Below are 21117 nucleotides of genomic sequence, written 5' to 3' on the forward strand. Positions count from 1 at the left end.
TAACGTTATGTGTTGTAAATTTTGTGTTTTGTTGGGGTAGTTTTGTAAGACATTCACCTATAAAACCCTTCTTTTTATTGCTAAGATATTTTCCTTAGTGAAATCATATATATATATATATATTTGACTAGGGGAATCAACCACTGGGTTGGTTTCGTACTCGTGTGACACAAGGTCGATTCCAACTGCTACCACTATAACCCCTAGGTGCCTACGTAACTCCTTTCACAAACACGAGTTAGTCAGGGGATTTGAACTCGAATCTCTTCGATCATAACGCTTCAATTTACATGGGCTTGCTAGTTGAGTTGCCTCCGAGGTTGAAATCATATATTCCTATTGGAAATGAGAAAACAATCCAATTTTTTTGATTAATTAGCTCTATAATGCCCGATGTATTTGTTGTGAACCATGCACATAATTATATAATATAAATACTATTTTTGGTTCAAAAAATATTCAAATTGATTTTAATGCAATTAAAATCTACCTCACCACCCTTGTCCATATGCAGACTCAAATCATTTTTTTTTTTTATGGTTTACCATGGTGAATCAATAACTCATTGGAGTAATTTAGGGAGGCCCAAGTTCAAACCTAACGATTGCCATTATAACACCAAAGGTATATCCAACAATCTGTAAAGTAGATATACTAGGAATTTATGAATTAACAAAAGTCAAAACTCCATAAAGATAAAAAAAAGCCAAAAATCCATAAAAATAAAAGAACCTGATTCTTAAACTTTATCAAAATAAAAAAATAAAAAATAAAATAAAATAAAACTAAACTTGAAACCTGAAGAAAAAAACCAAAAATGCAAATCAACTTAAAATGACGAACCCCCCTCCCAACGGCCCTCGTTTTAAGACAATATTGCTTTAGCTTCTTTACACAATATTGTTTTATGTTTCGGCTCATTCGTTTTACCCACACTCATGATAACTTCAAATGTAAATAAAGGTCTCGAAACCTTGGTCTTTTTCCTATTTCAATCTGCAACCTCATTTTCTTCTTCGTTTCTGTATTCTCATCACAATACGATACGAGGAGGAAACCATGGCTCCCCATACTCAATCTCAGCGCCTGCCACCTCCATCGCAACCTTCAGGGTAAGTTCACAATTTGCCTAAAACTCCCTTCAATTTGATCATCATCATCGACTGTAAATTCAATCAAATCTCAATATTGCAGGAAAGGAGAAGTAGGGGAGCTGAAAATGCAGCTGAGACAGTTAGCTGGGAGCAGAGCACCAGGAGCGGAGGATCTAAAGAGGGAGCTATACAAGAAGGTCATATCACACATGACCGTAGGGATCGATGTCTCATCCCTCTTTAGTGAAATGGTCATGTGCTCTGCAACATCAGATATTGTGCTGAAGAAGATGTGTTATCTCTATGTGGGGAATTATGCAAGGGTTCATCCTGATTTAGCCCTCCTCACCATTAATTTCCTCCAGAAGGACTGCCAGGATGATGATCCCATGATCAGAGGGCTTGCTCTTAGGAGCCTATGCTCTCTCAGTGTCAAAAATCTCGTTGAATATCTCGTGGGTCCTCTGCGAGCGGGACTTCAGGACAGTAACAGCTATGTAAGGACAGTAGCAGCCATTGGTGTTCTCAAGTTATACCATATTTCTCCCACCACGTGCACTGATTCTGACTTCCCCGTGGCTCTGAAGGCTCTTCTACTTCATGATCCTGATGCTCAGGTAAACTCACTGACGTTTGTGGATCCTCTTGTCACTGATTTGTTCTTCTCTTCATTAGGCATAATATGTCTCAAATGCACTTTGAATTGTAATTTATTGGAAATGCTTCGAGAAACATGCCTTGAGGTGCTGCACCTCGTAGAGTGGATTTCGTATCCTGGACTTATATTAGGTTTCATCAATTTCAAACACATTGCATCTGGGTGGGGAGACCACAACAAGAATGGAATCTTGGTGGATAGCTTAGCACTTGTGAACATCATCAACTATATCAGTGAATCAAGTTCCCCTAGTCAAATTGCACTATGTTTTTAAAATTTTAAAGCTGCACATTTCCGAAAAGAAAGATTCGAACCTACAGAGCCCAACTTTTCTAAGCAATTTGGGTTTCTTCAAGTTTTCACAATATGGAATTAGTATGAGGTTTTGGCTAGGGAAGCCCACCGGCGTAATTCTTACGGTGCAGAAGCAGCTCAGAGAGCAGGATCCGTGAGATGCTGATATAGTTAGGACTGGAAACAGAAGGCTTAGGGTTGAACTTATCTATATAATTTCAGTCCCTATGATATCTTGATCCAGTTCCTGTCTGTGGGAGGATTTTTATGGTGCAAGAATGACTTCATGTACTTATGTTCCAGCTGCACCTTCATCAGCAATTAAGTTTTGGAAACCAAGAGGTTTGGTTTGTGAGATGAAAATGATTTGTTTGTTCTATGGATACCTTGATACTAAATGAGGTTTGGAACTTTGTGGTGGATATTATTACATTATCAGAAGTGAAGCTTGGGAACTGGGAGATGTACTCTCCGGGGTAGATTTAACTTGTTAATTTTCTAAGACTTTTTAGTGCCATCACCTGAATCCTCACCTGATTATGTTTTGAACTGGAGAATAACCTTCACTTCAAAATTTGAATGTATTTTTCAAGTTATAGAAACAATTTAATCCAAACTATCCCTGCTATACATATATTTAGTTCCTTTTATTCCTTGAACCCAACTATGATCTAGTCATGCTTAGAGAAAAAAAAAATGCATATTACAAGATTAAATCCTCTTACTATTCAAGACAATTACAAACAGCAGATGAGCTGTTGCCACAACATGGATAAAGGCTTAGCAATACTGTGCCAAAAATTGGAAATGAGATATTGTTAATTTTAGGTATGTTCTATGCTTAGAGCAATTTATTTCAATTTTCACAGTTAGCTCAATATCTTTTCTAGATTAGCAATTACATCAGCATTAAAGTAAACTGCAGATAGAACATAAACATAAATCGCAGAAGACAAGGTAAGACAAGAGGACACAAGATGTGGCGCTAGCCAGGGACAAACCCCAATGTGGGGAAACCCTTGATCAATTCTTCTTATATGTACTTCAATAGTTCAGCAGAGAGAGAGAGAGATAGTACATTTAAATAGAAGTCAACACTTTGACTTATCTAGATAAGAGCATAGATCATCTCTAAGAAGATGATACATGAGATCAGTTGAAGACATGCTGCTTCCACTGATTCTCCAAGGTGACTCCTTCACCTATCATTGTGCTGCATCTCGTCATCATGCTGCACCTCACCGTGCTGCACCCATCATCATAATGTTGGACCTCATGACCATGCTGTACACATCATATTGCTGCACCTTATGCTGCACTGCTGTCCCATGTGTCATTGTTGAACCATGTTGTCATACAACATGTCTCATGTGCTTGCAACACCATGCTTGCCACTGCTATCCATGTTGTCCATGCTAGTCATGCTGCACCATGCTGTCCATGCTTGCCATGTTTGCCATGCACCATGCTGTCCATGCTTGCCATGCTGCACCATGCTTGCTGTCCCATTGTGCCACTGCTGCACAATGTCATTGCTGTCCCATCATTGTTCTGTCTCATCATGCTGCTGTCCCATTGAACATTGCCTTAGCATTCCTTTGCTGTCCCATTTACTATGCAACTGTCCCTTGCCACTGCTGCCTAGATATATTGCTGTAGCTGCTGTCCCTAACAGTCATGCTATACCTTGCTGCTGTCCCCTTAGTCTTGCCATACCTTGCTGCTGTCCCATGTGTCTTAGCAGCACCATGTAGCCCAGCTGTCCCATTTACTAGCACTGCTGTCCTGGGCATGTTTGAGCCCTCAAACTCTCCATGTTGTCCCTGTTTTGAGGTGGTTAGGATTGCGGCCTACCACAGTCCCACGCTGTCACCTACAACCCACCTTTTCGCTGCCCCAAACAACCCTTCTTCAACTCGGCCTTCCCTCGGCCTCCTTTCAGCTGCTCGGTGCCTTGTTTTAGGCCTTAAAACAGTCCTCCCTTTCAGCCGCATTAGGCCTGCGTCTAGGGCACCATATGCCTGCGGCTAGGGCACCATTGGTATGTTTAGGACAGTGTCTATCTTCATCTTAACAGCGGCTAGGATACCCTTGAGATAGTGTAGGTTGGGGCTGCCTTAGGATAGCGTTAGGGCTGCCTTCTTGGACTGCGTTAGGGCTGCCTTTAGGACAGTGTTAGGGCTGCCTTAGAACAACATTTAGGGCTGCCTTTAGGACAACATTTAGGGCTGCCTTAGAACAACGTTTAGGGCTGCCTTAAGGACAGCGTTAGGCTGCCTTAGAACAACGTTTAGGGCTGCCTTTAGGACATCATTAGGGCTGCCTTAGAACAACGTTTAGGGCTGCCTTTAGGACATCGTTAGGGCTGCCTTCCTTGAGCTCCTTTAGGTCAACGCATAGAACCCTTCCATCGCTTCGTTGGCTTGCCTTCTTTGCTGCGGCTAGGGTAGCTTTTTTTCCTCCAACGTCTAGGGCTTCCGCTCCTAGATTTCTCTTCCACTAAAACCCAAGACAAGTGGAGAGAAATCAAGATAGAAGTGTGTGTAGAAATGACTATCAAGTCACCTTTTTTATATTAAATCGTGGAGCACATGTGCGGGTTATTTGGTCGCTGGCCGACCTTGACGAATTGTCTTATAACACAATTAAATTCGTAACTCCATGAATACTTATCGGAATCGAATGATCTTTAGATCAATCCTACACCTATCAATGAGAGGGATCCAAGAAAAATATCAGCTGCCATAAATAAGATGACCCACATGGAGTTTGGACCTAGTTGCCAATTTTAACAGATACCTTGAAACCATTCTACCAGGGATCCTCGTGTGTTACGATATGGAGCTTTTGATACATATCTATGGAATGGTTCTCTTGTGTGGATAAGCACAAGAGAACCCTTGACATCGTTAACAATGAACATACACTTCATAGGCATGACTGATATGAAGAATAGGCACTAAAGGACCTTATGGAGGGAGTGCTCAAAAAATCTTCGAACCCTGCATTTGTTGATGGAAGGGCTGGCCCTTTTGTGAGGGTTTCCAAAATGAAGGAAAACTTAAAGGATAATGATAATTTAAGTTGTTACGAGGTCAATCTCAACCTAAATTTTAAAAAATTATCATAACTTTAAGTTGCACAAGAGTTGGCCTTGTTTCAATAGTGATAAATGATCATAAGTTAAAACATAAGTGGAAGAAGTGTTGAAAATAGTAGCGAGAAAGGTCCTTCTTTGACTTGTGCCTTAGTAAAAGAGACCAAGAAGTAGTTTTCCTTAGCATGCTCGACTTCCTAAAAGTTAGGACAAGTTCCTAAAATTTAGGACAAATTCCTAAAAATCAGGGCCAATTCCTATAAGTTAGGACAGTTCATGAAGCAGTTCGATTGATGTGCTGGAGTGGGAGGCTCAGTTGTTGTCTCCTAGTGCGAGTTATCTTTGGAAAAAGACAAGTGAGTGAGTCTCAAGTTCTAAATTTGGGCAGGACGAGTTACATGAGTCAGTTAGACTCAGTTAACTCAATCAATCACCAGTTCGATTTCCAGAAATAATAACTTGCCAGATTTAGCCTATTCAAAAAGCTTATAAGGAGGACCAAGGCACAAAATTATTCAATTGTCTTGTGAGCACGAGTTGGTGAGACAAGGCAATAGAGAGTACGAGTTTGTGCAAGAGCTTGTGGTGGGAAGGGCAGATTGATAGAGGATAATTCCTTGAGGAATGAGCTAGAATTTAGGAGTAATTGCTAAATAATAGGAGCCTCTATTGCACTAGGATTTAGGAGAAATCAGCTCAAGGAAATAGGAGCTGAGCCAGGCAAGGAAAGGAAGAAGCAGGATAAGGTCTTGCAAGGGTGTTTTAGCTCAGTACAAGCAGAGAAAACCAGATTGGTTTCTGGTGAAACAGGACTGTGTTGTAAGAGATCCATTGTTCTAAATTTCTATCAATAAAATTCTCAGTCAAGCAGAGGGTTTTCTTAGTTGGATTGTGTGACTGTGTTTATTTTTGTTCCTATCCGCTGCAAATTAAGTAGAGAAAATTCTATGTCTTGGGTTGCAAGTTAGTTTCAGATTTGTTCATTCAAGCAGATAGAATTTTCGTGGATTTTCTACAAAAAGTTCATTAATGAGACACTAATGAGGAAAAGAGGCGCACTAGGGATGAAATTTCTCTCTTGTGATGTGTGTCCTAGTCTAGAGGGTAGCCAGGTGTCACTTAAAGAATGATCAAGGAGGAGGGGCTAGTTAAGAAGGTGCCCTAATTAAGGGCTAAACTAGGGATGAAGGCTGTAAATGCTTGAAGAAGGAAGGTGCAAAGGCGTGAAAGAAATATGAAGATGGTCCAAGGGCTTAGTTGAAGATATAGCTAAAGCAAAAGGAAGTTTAAGGGCATCTTCTATGTGAGGTTCACCATTTCTCATTCTTCATGGCTGAATTTGATTGTGAAATTATACTTGTACGATATGTTGTAAGGACCTTTGTTTGAAGGGTCTTTTTAGTCCCAAAGAAGGGCCAAGGTTGAGGTCAGTGTTGCAGGGGAGCGCCCCCCCCCTCGATTCCGGAGCGCGTTCCCGAAATCGCTCCCTAAATTTTTTTCCGCTCCCTGCCTTTTCGGGAGCGTTTTGCCTTTTTTGCAATTTTCTTTTTGTAGTAATGTTCGAAATGCAATTTTTTTTGAAAGAAACAAATAATTTTTGAGTGGGGCAGCTTAATGATCAAGTCTAGGCCCTAGTATTGATATGCTATTCATGGTAATGTTAAATTCTTAAAGTAAAAGTGACATTCTCCTTAATCTTCATTTTCATCCTTTTACTTAAATTTTTAACATTACCATGAAATGACTCAGGATGTTTGAGAGTGGTTCTGGCCTCATTGGATTTCATATGGAGAAAGTAAAATTTTAGATTTCATTCAAAATCCAGCAGAATTATCAGTTTTTCAGGATTTCAGGATTGGGGGATTGCAATGTTTCCATTGAATTTTGTCATGTATTAGGGTATGGAACTCGTATTTAATCAAGAGCACCAATCCCTCTATGTACCTTAATGTTAGTGACATTGTTTGTTGAACTCCTCTATCATGACCCTCCTAAAAATGTACGCTTCGCTCAAACAAAATCTTGACTTGACATGCTATGCTTTTTCTATCTTATGTTAATGCTTAGAGGGTGATATTAATGACAAAGATCCCTATACAGATACAGAGGTAATGACAAAGATACCTCTGGATATTAATGCTTAGAGGGTGATATTAATGACAAAGATCCCTATACAGATACAGAGGTAATGACAAAGATACCTCTGGATATTAATGCTTAGAGGGTGATATTAATGACAAAGATCCTGATTTTCCAACAAGACTAAAAAATTAGACATTTCTCGTGGTGGCAAGAGGCCCAAGCATAAGAAATAGATAATAGATTTACTTCTCTTTTCTAGTTTCTAGTAGCTTTTATAACTATTGACTCTTTCATATTTATTATGATATTTTTTTAAACAATATATGACAATTTAAGTTTGAAGTTGGCAATTATAACTCATTAGTAATGAATTATGAATATGATGATGCTTCATGAAAGTTGAAAGTTGTTTCATTTCATTTCATTTTATAACATTTCATTTCATGTTAGATATTATTTGTTGTAATGGTTACACTTAGCTTACAAGTACAACTTTGGTGATCAATGATGATAAATGTTATATATATTGAATTGAAAGCATGAAACTTTAAGATTGATGAATCATGAGACTCAATATGTTGTATGTTACTATGTTACGAACTTGTGGACGTGGTTGATGAAGATTATAACTTGTAGATGATTGTTGTTATATGGTTCAATCTATGTTTTTTATATCTAATTCATTATTCTACATGTTTTTGTTGACATATATGTATCAAAAAATAAAAATTATAAAAAATATATATATTATATAAAAAACGCTCCGGGATTCGCTCCCAAACCTTGAGCTTCTGAAAATGTCGCTCCCACTCCCGTTTTCGCTCCCGCTCCCCGCTTTCGCTCCCGCTCCCAAGTAACATTGGTTGAGGTTAAACCTTTCTTGTCTTTTGTTGCTTTGTCATTGATCAATATGTAAGGTTAACTGCTGTCATTTCTGTTCTTATGAAAGGTTGCTGCTGTCTCTATTGTTCATGATAAACATGTCCTTACTACTGTGTTATTTTTATTGTCTAAGAGGTGAGGCACACCTTTGGAAGTGCCCTCCTCTTAATTTCTGTACATTGAAATCAGCACACGTGGTTGATTATATCATGTTATTAACATCAGGCCTCCATTTATTCATATTACAAACCCTCTTGAATTTGGACCTGGACTCCATTGCCCTAACTAGATTTAAACTGGTCTATACTTTCACCTATTTACCTCAAGGCATATCATAAATCTTTCCAATGGTTTGCCCCTTGTGCTAGTGAAGAGCCTAAAGTGAGAGGAAGTGTTGTTTAGGTGACTTTGGGCAAGCTTCCTGAGTTCTACCCAGGGTTGCACTTGTTTTAATGCCTTTATAACTTTATGTGCAGATTTGGGGACTAAAAAATTGGCACCATTGCTGGGGATCGAGTCCGTTGCTAAAAAAATTGAATACTATGCTTTGAGACAGTTGATGAGAAGAGGTAAAGCTAAAGTCTGAAAACTCATTTGGTGACTCCACTTGAATGATGTTTGAAATGGAGATACTCCACAAGAAGTTCCTCACAAAAGTTTGTTCAACTGCTGGTCGGAACATCAAGATATTATAGAAGGTGGGTGAATAATTCATCTTGGGCATCACAAAACTCAAGTACTGAAACATCTGAATTTGTTGAAGATTTAAGGTACTTGTTTCATAGTAATCCAAAACATTCCGTTAAAGCAATCAGCTTGGCTAAACCTTGTTTGGGTGATAATTACAAGCCACTAACTTTTGGCAATTGTTGGAACTTTTGATGAAAGTACCAGATAAGGCCATAAATAAATTCCCTATATTCCAAGGAACAATGTAGTCACATCACAATATCATCTAAAGATATTTAGAAAAGTTTTCCAACAAGCAAATGCCAAATTGCTTGATGTTGTTTTGAAGTTATTTGGCTCATTTCTGGAGGATGATGCTATTGATTGGTTTACAAGCCTACTAAATAACAGTGTTAGCACATTAGAAAAATGTGAAAGGGTTTTCGTTGATGAGTGGAATGATGATAGGTTTTTATTGGTTGCTTTTGAAAAATGAAATGAAATTGTCAAATTGTTCAACATGAGATTTGATCCCATAGTTCAAAACCATATAAAGACATTCAAGCTTCGGTTGCAACGATCTTTATTTATCATGTAGATGCATTTGATGATTAGGTTCAGTCTTGGCTAAGGGAGAAAGGTTTGAAGAATTTGAAGGAGGCCTAGTGTTAAAATTGGCAACTAGGGCCAAACTCCATGTGGGTCACCTTATTCATGGTTGATAATATTTTTCCTAGATTCCTCTCGTCGAGAGGTGTAGGATTGATCTAAAGATCATCCAATTCCGATAAGTATTTATGGAGATATGAATTTATTTTGATTATGGAATAATTATCAAGCCGACTAGCAACTCATGTAGGCTCAGAAGCCCAACAGACGCATCTATTCATCATCAACATTTGTATATAAATATAGGAGGTATTTTCCTCATTTGGACACACACATCTCATCACATCTCTCTCTCTCCTGCGCAGAAAAGAGGCTCTTCTCCTACTGCACAGAAAGGGACTCTTCTCTCACACGTGTGGAAGGAAGGATGCAGAATTTAGGGCTGCAACTGTAGATCGGAAGTTTGACCAGTGTTGACCATCAGACTCTCTCTCAGAACTGCGCTGTAGGTGGAACTGACTCTCCTCAGAAGGCCACATTTTTTGGTGAAGGAATCAAGTTGATCCGACGGTCGGTTTGCAAGATATTGTCTGCCCTAGTTTAGGGCTGATCTAGGGTTTGCTGCTGCTAATGCAAATCAGATTTTTGTACTATTTCTCTCTGCTGAATTATTGAAGATAAAAGAAGATTTGATCAAAGGGTTTCCCCATATTGGGGTTTGTCCCTGGCTAGCTGCCACATCTTGTGTCTCTTGTCTTGGCTTGTTTTCTGTTGATTGTTTAATGTTCTATCTGCGTTTTACTTAATGTACATGTGATTGCTAATTTGTGGATAATAATAATAAAAAGAAGTAAACTGCTCTAAGCATAGAACATACCATAACTTAACATGGAATCAGAGCTGAGGTGAAGACAAAGCCCAAGCAAGAGCAAGAGCAATCACAAAGAGAAGATTGGCAGGCTATCCAAAAAGAACTATGGGGTCCTCAACACTCTTCCTTGCTGAAGACAAGCTCCGTGAGAAGTCTGACTATCACGGATGGAAGATGTCTCTCGATCTAACCTTAGAAGATCAAGGAGTGTTGGACCATGTGAGAGGCAATATTGTTGAGCCTCCATCAAATGCACCCGTTGCTGCCAGGAACAAATGGAAAACCGATGAAGTCAAAACAAAGAAGATCATCTGGGACTTTATCGACAAGCGCTTGGTGGCCTACATCTCCGACCTGAACACCTCCAAGGAAATCTATGATAGACTGGTGAGTTTATTTAAAGTTAATGATGCAAATCAAGTTTTGTTTCTTAGGAAATTAAGAAGGGCAAAGATGAGAGCATGCAAGCATATTTCTTAAGAATCACCGAGATCAAGAACGATCTCCTATCTATTGGAGAAATTATTACTGATAGGGAAATGGCACTCTCAACCCTTGGAGGATTACCATCCGAATGGTACGTGTTCAAGACTACTCTTCTCAACAATAATGTAATTCCTGGTTTTGAGGAATTAATGGCAAGATGCATTCAAGAAGAAAGAAGGATAGAAGAGCAAGAAATGCCCATGCCTAAAGGTCCTCTTGCTGCCTTTTTCTTCTCATGCTAAGAAAAGAAATAATTCCGGGACTAAATAAAAAAGAAAGGTTGGACCAAAGGGTGGAAGAAAAGGATGATGTTACATTTGCGATAAAGCAGGTCACTATGCAAGGGAATGCCCTGATAGAAGGAACTCTCACCAGGACGACGATCAAAATCCCTCTCATGGCAATCAAAGGAATGGCAAATCTAGTAGCAGAGATAAAAGGAGTGCTGGAAATCAAGGAAGTGGACAACCATTCAAGAAGGCTAGAAATTCCAGGTATGAATTTGACACTGTTGACAATAAACAAGATGAATATTATCTACCAGTTACTCTATCTACCTCTGCTCCTCCGGACTTGCTGGGAAATTGGCTTATTGATAGTGGTGCCTCAAGGCACTTCACTGGTTACAAAGAAGTTCTCCATAATTTGATAGAGAAAGAAACTAACTTGGAAATTGTCCTTGGAGATAATATGAAATATCGCGTGAAAGGTGTAGGCAATGTCTCTCTTAAATTGAATCAAGGTAATACAATCCACCTACAGGATGTATTATATGTACCTGATCTCAAAAAGAACCTGGTGTCCATTTCGGCAATGGAAGACAAAGGCTACAAGGTGGCCTTCACCGATGGCAAGGTACGTGCATGAAAAAACAATATTAAAAATGCCTTCACTTTTGGGTTTCGAGTTGATTCATTGTATCAGGTCGGAGGAAGTCCGCTAGGTGTCATATCTTGTTACACATCTCTTCAGTCCGAACTATGGCATCAGAGGTTTGCTCACCTTCATTATAAAGCTCTACCTGATGTAAGAAAAATGGTGATAGGGATGCCCGAATTCCGAGTAGAGAAAGAAGGTGTATGTCCGGGATGTGCCGAAGGAAAGCTCAAAAGGGGACCATTCCCCTCAAGCCAAAGCAAGACCTCCGATATATTACAGTTGGTTCACTCAGACATATCTGGTATGATGCCTGTGAACTCCTTGGGAGGATATTCATATTACCTTACTTTTACAGATGACTATTCTTGAAAGACTTGGATATACTTCTTGAAAAAGAAGGATGAAGTGTTCTCTTGGTTTCGACACTTCAAAGCCTTGATCGAGAATCAAACCGAAAAGAAGATCAAGATCTTAAGGACTGATAATGGGACTGAATATGAATCTAACGAGTTTCATGACTTTTGTAAAGAGGCTGGCATTAAGAGGGAGACTACTACACCATATACTCCTGAACAGAATGTCGTGGCAGAAAGGAAGAACCGTATGATTGTGGAAGCTGTCCGTGCCATGCTCCACGATCAAAGACTTTCGAAGTTTCTATGGGCCGAAGCTGCAAACACCACCGTATATGCACAAAACTGATGCCCTCATCAAGCATTGGGTTCCAAGACTCCTGAAGAAATGTTCACCGCTAAGAAACCTGATGTATCTCATTTTAGAATTTTTGGAAGCCCTGTATATTTTCATGTGCCGAAAGAGAAAAGGAATAAATTGGGTGCATCTGGAAAGAAAGAAATCTTTGTGGGCTATGGTGAAAATACTAAGGGCTATAGAATCTATGTAATCGGTCAAAGGGAAGTCGTGATTAGTCATGATGTCACCTTTGACGAAGATATGGCTCTCAGCAAGGTGAACAATCTTCCTACTTTAAGGAGCTCTCAAGAAGCTGACACCAGGGAACCAAAAGAAAAAGATGATGTAACAATGCTTGATGTGGATGAACCCATGGATCCTATTGATCCACTTGAACCTTCCTCTTCTAGGAAGAGGCCCTCTTGGCTTAGGGGGCTACTCGATGATGCTGAAGGACACACTGCACCCCGAGGAACCTTCCGTGAAAGTAAGAAACCTAACAGGTATTAGGGATACCTGATCATCATGAGCACGATCATACAAAATGAGCCTTCATCATTCTCAGATGCCGTCAAGCATCAAGTATGGAAGGATGCTATGATCGAAGAATATGAGTCTATTAGCCCCAGGACAAGACAATTGTCACTTCTAAATGGCTTTATAAGATAAAGCATGCAGCAGATGGAAGTACTTAAAAGTATAAGGCTCGTTTTGTTGCTCGTGGCTTCTCCCAGAAGGAAGGTATAGACTATGACGATATATTTGCACTTGTTGCCAGATATACCACCATCCGCTCGATCATAGCCCTTGCGGCTTCACAAGGATGGAACCTACATCAGATGGATGTCAAGACCGCGTTCTTGCATGGTTTGATCAAAGAAGAGGTCTACGTGGAGCAACCCGAAGGATTTGAGATTTATGATCGAAAATCTCATGTATGTAGGTTGAAGAAGGCTCTCTATGGGTTGAAGCAAGCACCCTGAGCATGGTATGAGAGGATCGATAGCTACTTGATGAAGTTGGGATTCACTAGGGGTGAAGCCGATCCTAACCTTTACTTTAACGTTGAAGATGACAAACCTCTCATACTGGTGCTGTATGTGGATGACCTCTTTCTAACAGGTGCATACCCTCTCATTCACAAATGTAAGAGGGAGTTGGCTTCTAAATTTGAAATGAAGGACCAAGGATTGATGCACTATTTCCGAGGACTTGAAGTCTGGCAGAAGCCAAGGGAAATTTTCCTATCTCAAGGAAAATATGTGGTGAAGATATTGGAAAGATTCGGTATGGTGGACTGCAAGCCTGTAACTACCCCGATGGAGCTTGACTTTAAGAAGTTAAGCGGTAGCGCTGCTGGACCTATTTTACGAAATGCCACCGAGTATCGTCAACTCGTCGGAGCATTAATGTTCTTAGTGAACTCCCGTTCAGATATATGCTTCGCAGTTAACACGTTGAGTCAACATATGGTTGAACCTCACCACATACATTGGATTGGTGCCAAGAATTTGTTGAGATATCTTCGTGGCACAATTACTTATGGGTTAAGATACACTGCCAGAGATGTGAGACTACTTGGATACACTGATGCTGATTGGGCAGGCAGTGTGGTGGATTGTAAGAGCACTTCCGGGTGCTGTTTTTCCTTGGGATCTGCTTCGATGAGCAGGAAGCAGAAGTTGGTGGCTTTGAGCACCGCCGAGGCAGAGTATATTGCTGCTAGCATGGCCACCTGTGAGGCAGTTTGGTTACGAAAGCTCTTCAGTGCGCTGTTTGGATTTACATTGGATACCAATGTGATCCTGTGTGATAACCAGAGTGGGATTCGTTTATCAGAGAATCCCGTATTTCATGATCGCTCCAAGCATATCGATATCATGTACCACTATATTCGAGATATGGTGCAGCGGGGAGCTATAAGGCTCCAACATATCGGTACAGATGAATAGGTCACCGACATTTTGACAAAGCCCCTAGGAAAGGTCAAATTTTTGACTTTTCGAGAACAACTTGGTGTCGTTCAAAAACCCTCTGATGAGGGTCCTGTATGATGTATGGAGCTCTTGGAGCTCCGGGGGGGGGGGCGTGGGGTACTTCTTGGAGCGACATATGACCACAGGGTGACTCACCATCCCCTGGTGGTGTACGTGTACAGGGTAAAAGAATCAAAACTTTCCCTGTGACACCCCGTGGCGACTATGTAACAGGATGATCAGTTCTCCTGTGAGGTCTGGATGATGTGTTCTCCATGACGATTGTGTAGCAGGATGATTAGTTCTCCTGTGAGGCCTAGATGATGTGTTCTCCATGGTGATTGTGGAACATGATGATTTGCTCTCCTGTGGGCCAGGATGATTAGTTCTTCGTGGCATCCACTGGACAGGATGATTCGCTCTCTTGTGGATAGGATGATTAGTTCTCTTGTCAAGGCATCCTACCCATGCAGTCTGGGACTTATGGGAAGTACCTCTCATCTGATCAATGAGCAGGGAAATGAGGATAGGGACCATAGTAGTACCGATGGACGCATCGCTGTATCTACCGTACTCCCTATGCTAGGATGACCTTTATTGATCTGGGATCAATGATACTGGTCTGGGACCAGTGGTAGGAGTTGTACCCACTATGACACTGACTTCGGGTCGGTTGAGGATTGGTCTGAGACCAGTGGTACACACTCTGAGACTGACTTTGAGTCAGTGGTGGATGGTATGATACATCCTCGATCACTTCTTCTTCATAATTTGAGCAGAGTAGAACAGAGTAGAGCAGAGCAGATCAGCACAAGGCAGAACATAGCAGAGCAGAGCAGGGGTCAAGCTGTACAGGGCAGTGCATTTGATGGATGAATAGTAGCAACAGACAGACGAATTGCTGATGAAGTTCTCCCTAGTTGAGAGGGAGTGTTAAAATTGGCAACTAGCGCCAAACTCCATGTGGGTCACCTTATTCATGGCTGATAATATTTTTCCTAGATTTCTCTCGTCGAGAGGTGTAGGATTGATATAAAGATCATCCGATTTCAATAAGTATTTATGGAGATATGAATTTATTTTGATTATGGAATAATTATCAAGCCGACCAACAACTCATGTAGGCTCAGAAGCCCAATAGACGCATCTATTCATCATCAACATTTGTATATAAATACAGGAGGTCTTTTCCTCATTTGGACACACACATCTCTCTCTCTCTCTCCTGCGCAGAAAAGAGGCTCTTCTCCTACTGCGCAGAAAGGGACTCTTCTCTCACACGTGTGGAAGGAAGGACGTAGAATTTAGGGCTGCAACTGCAGATCGGAAGTTTGACCAGCGTTGACCATCAGACTCTCTCTCAGAATTGCGTTGTAGGTGGAACTGACTCTCCTCAGAAGGCCGCATTTTTTGGTGAAGGAATCAAGCCGATCCGACGGTCGGTTTGCAAGATATTGTCTGCCCTATTTTAGGGCTGATCTAGGGTTTGTTGTTGCTAATGCAAATCAGATTTTTGTACTATTTCTCTCTGCTGAATTATTGAAGATAAAAGAAGATTTGATCAAAGGGTTTCCCCATATTGGGGTTTGTCCCTGGCTAGCCGCCACATCTTGTGTCTCTTGTCTTGGCTTGTTTTCTGTCGATCGTTTAATGTTCTATCTGCACTTTACTTAATGTACATGTGATTGATAATCTGTGGATAATAATAATAAAAAGAAGTAAACTACTTTAAGCATAGAACATACCATAACTTAACACTTAGGGAATGGCGATAAAGATAGAACATAATCTAGTAGTCTTAGGAAACAATGTATGGCTCAATTCATCAATAGCATGAAATTACAGAGCTGAAACAAGCCATGATTGATGAATTTCATTGATCCAATCCTAAATGCAAGAACACAATTGATAGAAGTTGTAGAAAAAATTAAAACATTTATGTTACGAATGCAAAACTGGGTAGTTTGAATGGAAAAAACACAACAAGGTCAATATTGGCCCAACAAGAATTTTGACTTTGAAATGAATAGAGGTACTGAAGATTCAGGGTCATATGAATCCTGCTAATATAATTGATGAAGAAGAAGATCTACGGTGTAGGCATTGACAAGATTTCCATGTTGAAGATACTTTCACTAAATTCAGGTGATGGATCAGAGAAGTTGCATGAAGATACTCATGAACTAGATTTGAATTTTGATGAAGATGTTTCATTTCTACTTTGGGAGGAAATGCTTATATAGTCTCTGAAGAAGGGTGAGATTGTTAGTTTTCATGCGAACCTCCAGGTATATAATTCCTAGCACAAAACTTACTGAATAAACACACAGCTAGGTTCCTAACAAAATATTCAGTGGAAACACAATTACAAAACCAATCTCAATCACTTGTGACGCAAACATATTCTACCCAATCAAATCAATTCATCATTAATAATGATTTAGAACCTACTTGGGCTCTTGTCATGGGTAGTGGCCCAACAAAAAAAATATAGAATACAAAATAAATTTGGATCTGATCAAGCAGATTTGCTCTAGATCAGTGCTTGATCTTCTCTGCAAATCTGGATCTCCAACCTCTCTGCACTCCCTTGGACCCAACACTCTGGAGTATCACACTCCTCCTCCTCTTGAGGCTAGTGCTGTTGCATGGTGTGTCTTCTCCCTCTCCCTAGCCTTGCTTTCATAACTTTACATTGAGCTAAAACCCTAAGCCTAACAGTAATCTCAAAGTGGTTGATGGTCGAGATTAGATCTTGCCTCACTTGAGATCAACGACTAAGATTAAAACTTACTCACTAAAGTAAATTACTTTACTTTTCCTAAGTTTCTATTAGCTCAATAAGTCTGTTACCCACGAAAATGGGTAACTCCATAGGAGGAAATTTTTCTCCTACATTTGACAGCCAATTGATCACCTAGCCACCATTAGATGATGATATGCCATGTGCCTCCACCACTTGCATCAACCATGTGCCTCTCAACATCCGACAATAGCACTTAGATGAAGGTGGGATGCTATTCAAAAGGTACTTTGATCATTTTTCAATCGAGTGCTTATACTTGTTTGTTTTAAGGATTTAGTATGGATAATGGGGTGATTTGGAAGATTGACAAACCTTAACCATATTCTTGTTCTCTCACCTTACCAGGGGTGTTAATCTTTGACCCTAATTTAGTGGGACCTCCCTTAAGGCCCTTTGGGTTATAAGAGGGACACTACTTGAGATGCCATGATTGAGATATTGTGTTTCATCTTCCCTATGTCATACTTAACACTTTCCATCCCTCATTACAAGCCCTATATCTCATCTCCATTCTTCAGGTACAACTTGTCATTGGTTCTTGGGGATTTGGCACCACTCACATGCTCACATACCTTGAGTAGGGCCCGAAAACTTTTCCCTGGGAGTTTGATGCAGCTAAAAGAGAAGCATATCATGGCCACAACAAAATAAAGAAAGAAAATCAAAATGCAAAAAATGGTCAGGACATAAGAATTAGCACGCGGGCAAAAGCCAAGCAGGAGCTCTACCTACCTCATATGGCCATCACGCAGTTCTTGAGCACACGATGCTCCATTACATCAAAGGAGGAACCCTTGCATGTCCCAACCTTGATGAGTGATAAACTGACTCATCTTAAAGGGGTAATAAAACTGTTATGTCATACAAAGCAAGCTCTAACCCTTGAGCTATAAGCAGTAATACAAGGAACAATCAAGAAGAAGTGAAAGATGCACAAGAGGGGTGGAAAAACCAAGGCTGAGTTGGTAACTCATGCATCCACGAATGCTCCCTCCTCCCAAGGGATAGAAATTTAGAGATCTGTAGCCCCAACCCAATTTCAATGGTTTTGCATGTAATTTAATGTCCACAGCTGGAAACAAGTCATGCTGATATAAAAATGTACTAAACGAGGGTAATTTTGCCCTAAGGTTTTCCTCTAGCAATTAGTTTTCTCTTTCTCCAGTACTTGTAGTTTAACTCAATTCAATTTGTGAACATCTAACTTTTCAATGATGCCGTGAACAATATGTCTTCCAATAGTTCAAAATCTTATGCACATTGTAATACAATTGAGCTTGACAGGACAATTCGTCATGCAAGTAATCAATGTTATCAGAATTGGACTGGAACCGGCTGGTCCGGCTGTTTTTGGCCCAAAACCGGTCCGAACCGGCCGGTTCAGGGCTGATTTTGTTCTGTTTGTCCCTTCCCAGGTCAACATAAAAAAATTTGCATTTTTTTTTTTGTTTTTTGATCTTTCATTTCCATCGTTTTACTTAAATTTTTAACATTACCATGAAATGACTCTGGATATTTGAGAGTGGTTCCAACCTCATTGTATTTCATACGGAGAAAGTATAATTTTAGATTTCACTCAAATCCAGCAGACTTAACAATTTTTCAGGATATCAAGATTTCGGGGATTGCAATTTCCATTGGATTTTTTCATGTACGAGGGTAAGGAACTAGTATTTAATAAAGAGCACCAATCCCTCTATGTACTTTGATGTTAGTGGCAATGGTTGTCGAACTCCTCTATCATGACTCTACTAAAAATGTACCCATCACTAAAACAAAATCTTGACTTGACATGCTATGCTTTTTCTATCTTATTTTAATGCTTAGAGGGTTATAATGATGATAAAGATCCTAATATAGGAAATTATTGCAGACTTGGATGCTACTCATTCTTCAAATGAGGATAAGGAGGATGATCAGGATGATGGGATTGGCAATTGGCATTTGTAGGTTGTAGTTGTAATATTGTAGACTGTAGTATCATAGTATCATGTTATTTTGGACTATAAAGACCTTTTAGAGCCTACTGTTTGATGTTTAATGGTTCAACGAAGTTTTGCACTAAGGGCTATTTTGGTTATATGCACTCTTTCTTGCTATATAAATGAGAACTTTTGCATATTTGTGTATAAATGGCTTGGATTCATATGGATGCACATGAATATATATGTTTTTTTTTTTAAATATGAATATTTTATGTGTTTTTGGTAAACCGTTTTTTTTCTTCTTGGTCCGGTTTTTTACCGGTTCCTGGTCCACAAGGTTTTTCGGTTCGATCACCGGTTCAGTTATGATAACATTGTATTCAACACCAAATTTTGCCTAATAAGACAATGTAAACTTGTGCAATTCATAGTTCATTTTAGATAGACTTCAGTAGCACAACAATCATAATCTACTACTAAATACTACATATCCAAGGTCAATCTGGATGCTATACTTGTAATATCCTCTTCAAATTGAGGGCTTATGGAAGACGTAATAGCCTATACGTCCCCGCAGGCTATGGTTTTGTTAAAGGGGCAAAACCCAAATTTTCCTATGTTGGAGCAATTGAGGGCTTATGGAAGACGTAATAGCCTATCTGACCTCGTAGGTTATAGTCTTGTTAAAGGGTTGAAAACCCAATTTTTCCTATGATGGGGCAATTGAGGGCTTATGGAAGATGTAATAGCCTATCCGTCCTCGTAGGCTATAGTCTTGTTAAAGGGGTAAAAACCCAAATTTTCCTATGTTGGGGCAACGTTGGGCAAAAATTGGGTCGACTGGGGCTAAGGTAAGGGTTGAGATCAAATGGAGCATCATTGTGGATCAAATCATTTTGTTGTTGAGCATTAGTTTTGAGGGTTTTAAGACCCTTTTCTTCTTGTCAATTTCGATGGTGAAAGATTCCACCCTAATTGACACCATTCTATCTTTTGCTCTCTGTTCTGGCACAACAAAGAATACAACTCTTGTAGCAAACAAAATCTTGGATTGAAGTGTAACCCTCAAAGATTAAGGAGTAAAGGAGATCGAAGCTTTTGAAGCGTCCTAACGAAGTTCTGGGCTAAACGAGGGTTTCTGGGATTGGATAAATGTGGTTTGTGGCTTGATTTTGTTTTCATGTGGTTGGATCTTGGCTTTCTGTGGCTTGTTTCATATCCCTGCAGCTGGATCTAGGGTTTATGTGATTTGATTTTGGATTGGAACTTTGTGGTTGATAATTGGGTCTGTGTCTGGGAAGGAACCTGAAGTTGGATCAGTGCAATCTTTAGATCATTTTGACCTCGGGCCTGTGGAAAAACACCACTGTTCAGTCCCGTAGAGGCATCTTTTTGAGGGCCGAAAATTCTCCCTGTAATTCAGACCCCCCTGTAGTTGACGGAAGGCAGAAGATTGACAGAAAGAAGGTCAAAGTGGTATTTCCTGAAGCTCGGGTCCTGCTTCAAAGGAGGCTGAAGTGTAGCATGCTTGTGATCGGCTAAAGTCTGAGGAAGATTACCTATAAATATTTGATTTGTCAATTCTGGTTAGGGCATCCGTGGTTGACCTCAGGCTATTAACTTTAGGTTATAACTATTTTTGGTATCTAGTCTGTTCTAAATGGGATTATGTATTGTGGAACATATTTACACTGTATTGCTGGATATAATATATTGTTGAACTATGCATTATTCTGTTGAGATTAATTGAATTGTTGTTGCATTAAGGGGTGGATTGTTGGATTGATATATTGTTCATTGCATCGTTGGAAAAAGGTTAAACTGTTCAAACAATTGTATTGAATTAAGCTACTGTATTGGAGAAAGGAATTAATTTGTCACAGGAAAACCCTAGGGCAAAATTACCCTAGAATACTACAGTGGTATCAGAGCACAAGCATCTTGCCAGCTTGTGAGTTCATGAGCCTTGTATGCTTCCAGTAGACACCAACAATGTCACAATAAGAAAGAAAAGGAACACACAACGTTCAACCATGGGGGAAAGAGCAGGGCAAGGAGAACAAGATCCTGGCATCTTGTTAAATGCAATACTCTAG

At 39.9% G+C, this 21117-nt stretch overlaps 1 protein-coding gene across 1 annotated transcript in view; it reads left to right on the forward strand.

Annotated features, from left to right (window-relative positions):
• The first annotated feature begins 943 nt into the window (after positions 1-943).
• Positions 944-21117, forward strand: part of LOC149258727 (beta-adaptin-like protein A) — a 312511-nt gene continuing 292337 nt past the window's right edge. The window contains exons 1-2 of the mRNA XM_089416040.1: positions 944-1112; positions 1195-1711. Of these exons, the coding sequence (XP_089272166.1) occupies positions 1060-1112; positions 1195-1711 (570 nt within the window). The 5' untranslated portion in view covers positions 944-1059. The remainder of the gene's footprint in view (positions 1113-1194; positions 1712-21117) is intronic.

Source organism: Pinus tabuliformis, chromosome 6 (assembly GCF_031772625.1).
Source record: "Pinus tabuliformis cultivar Carrire ecotype Pingquan chromosome 6, CPIR1, whole genome shotgun sequence".
NCBI lineage: Eukaryota > Viridiplantae > Streptophyta > Pinopsida > Pinales > Pinaceae > Pinus > Pinus tabuliformis.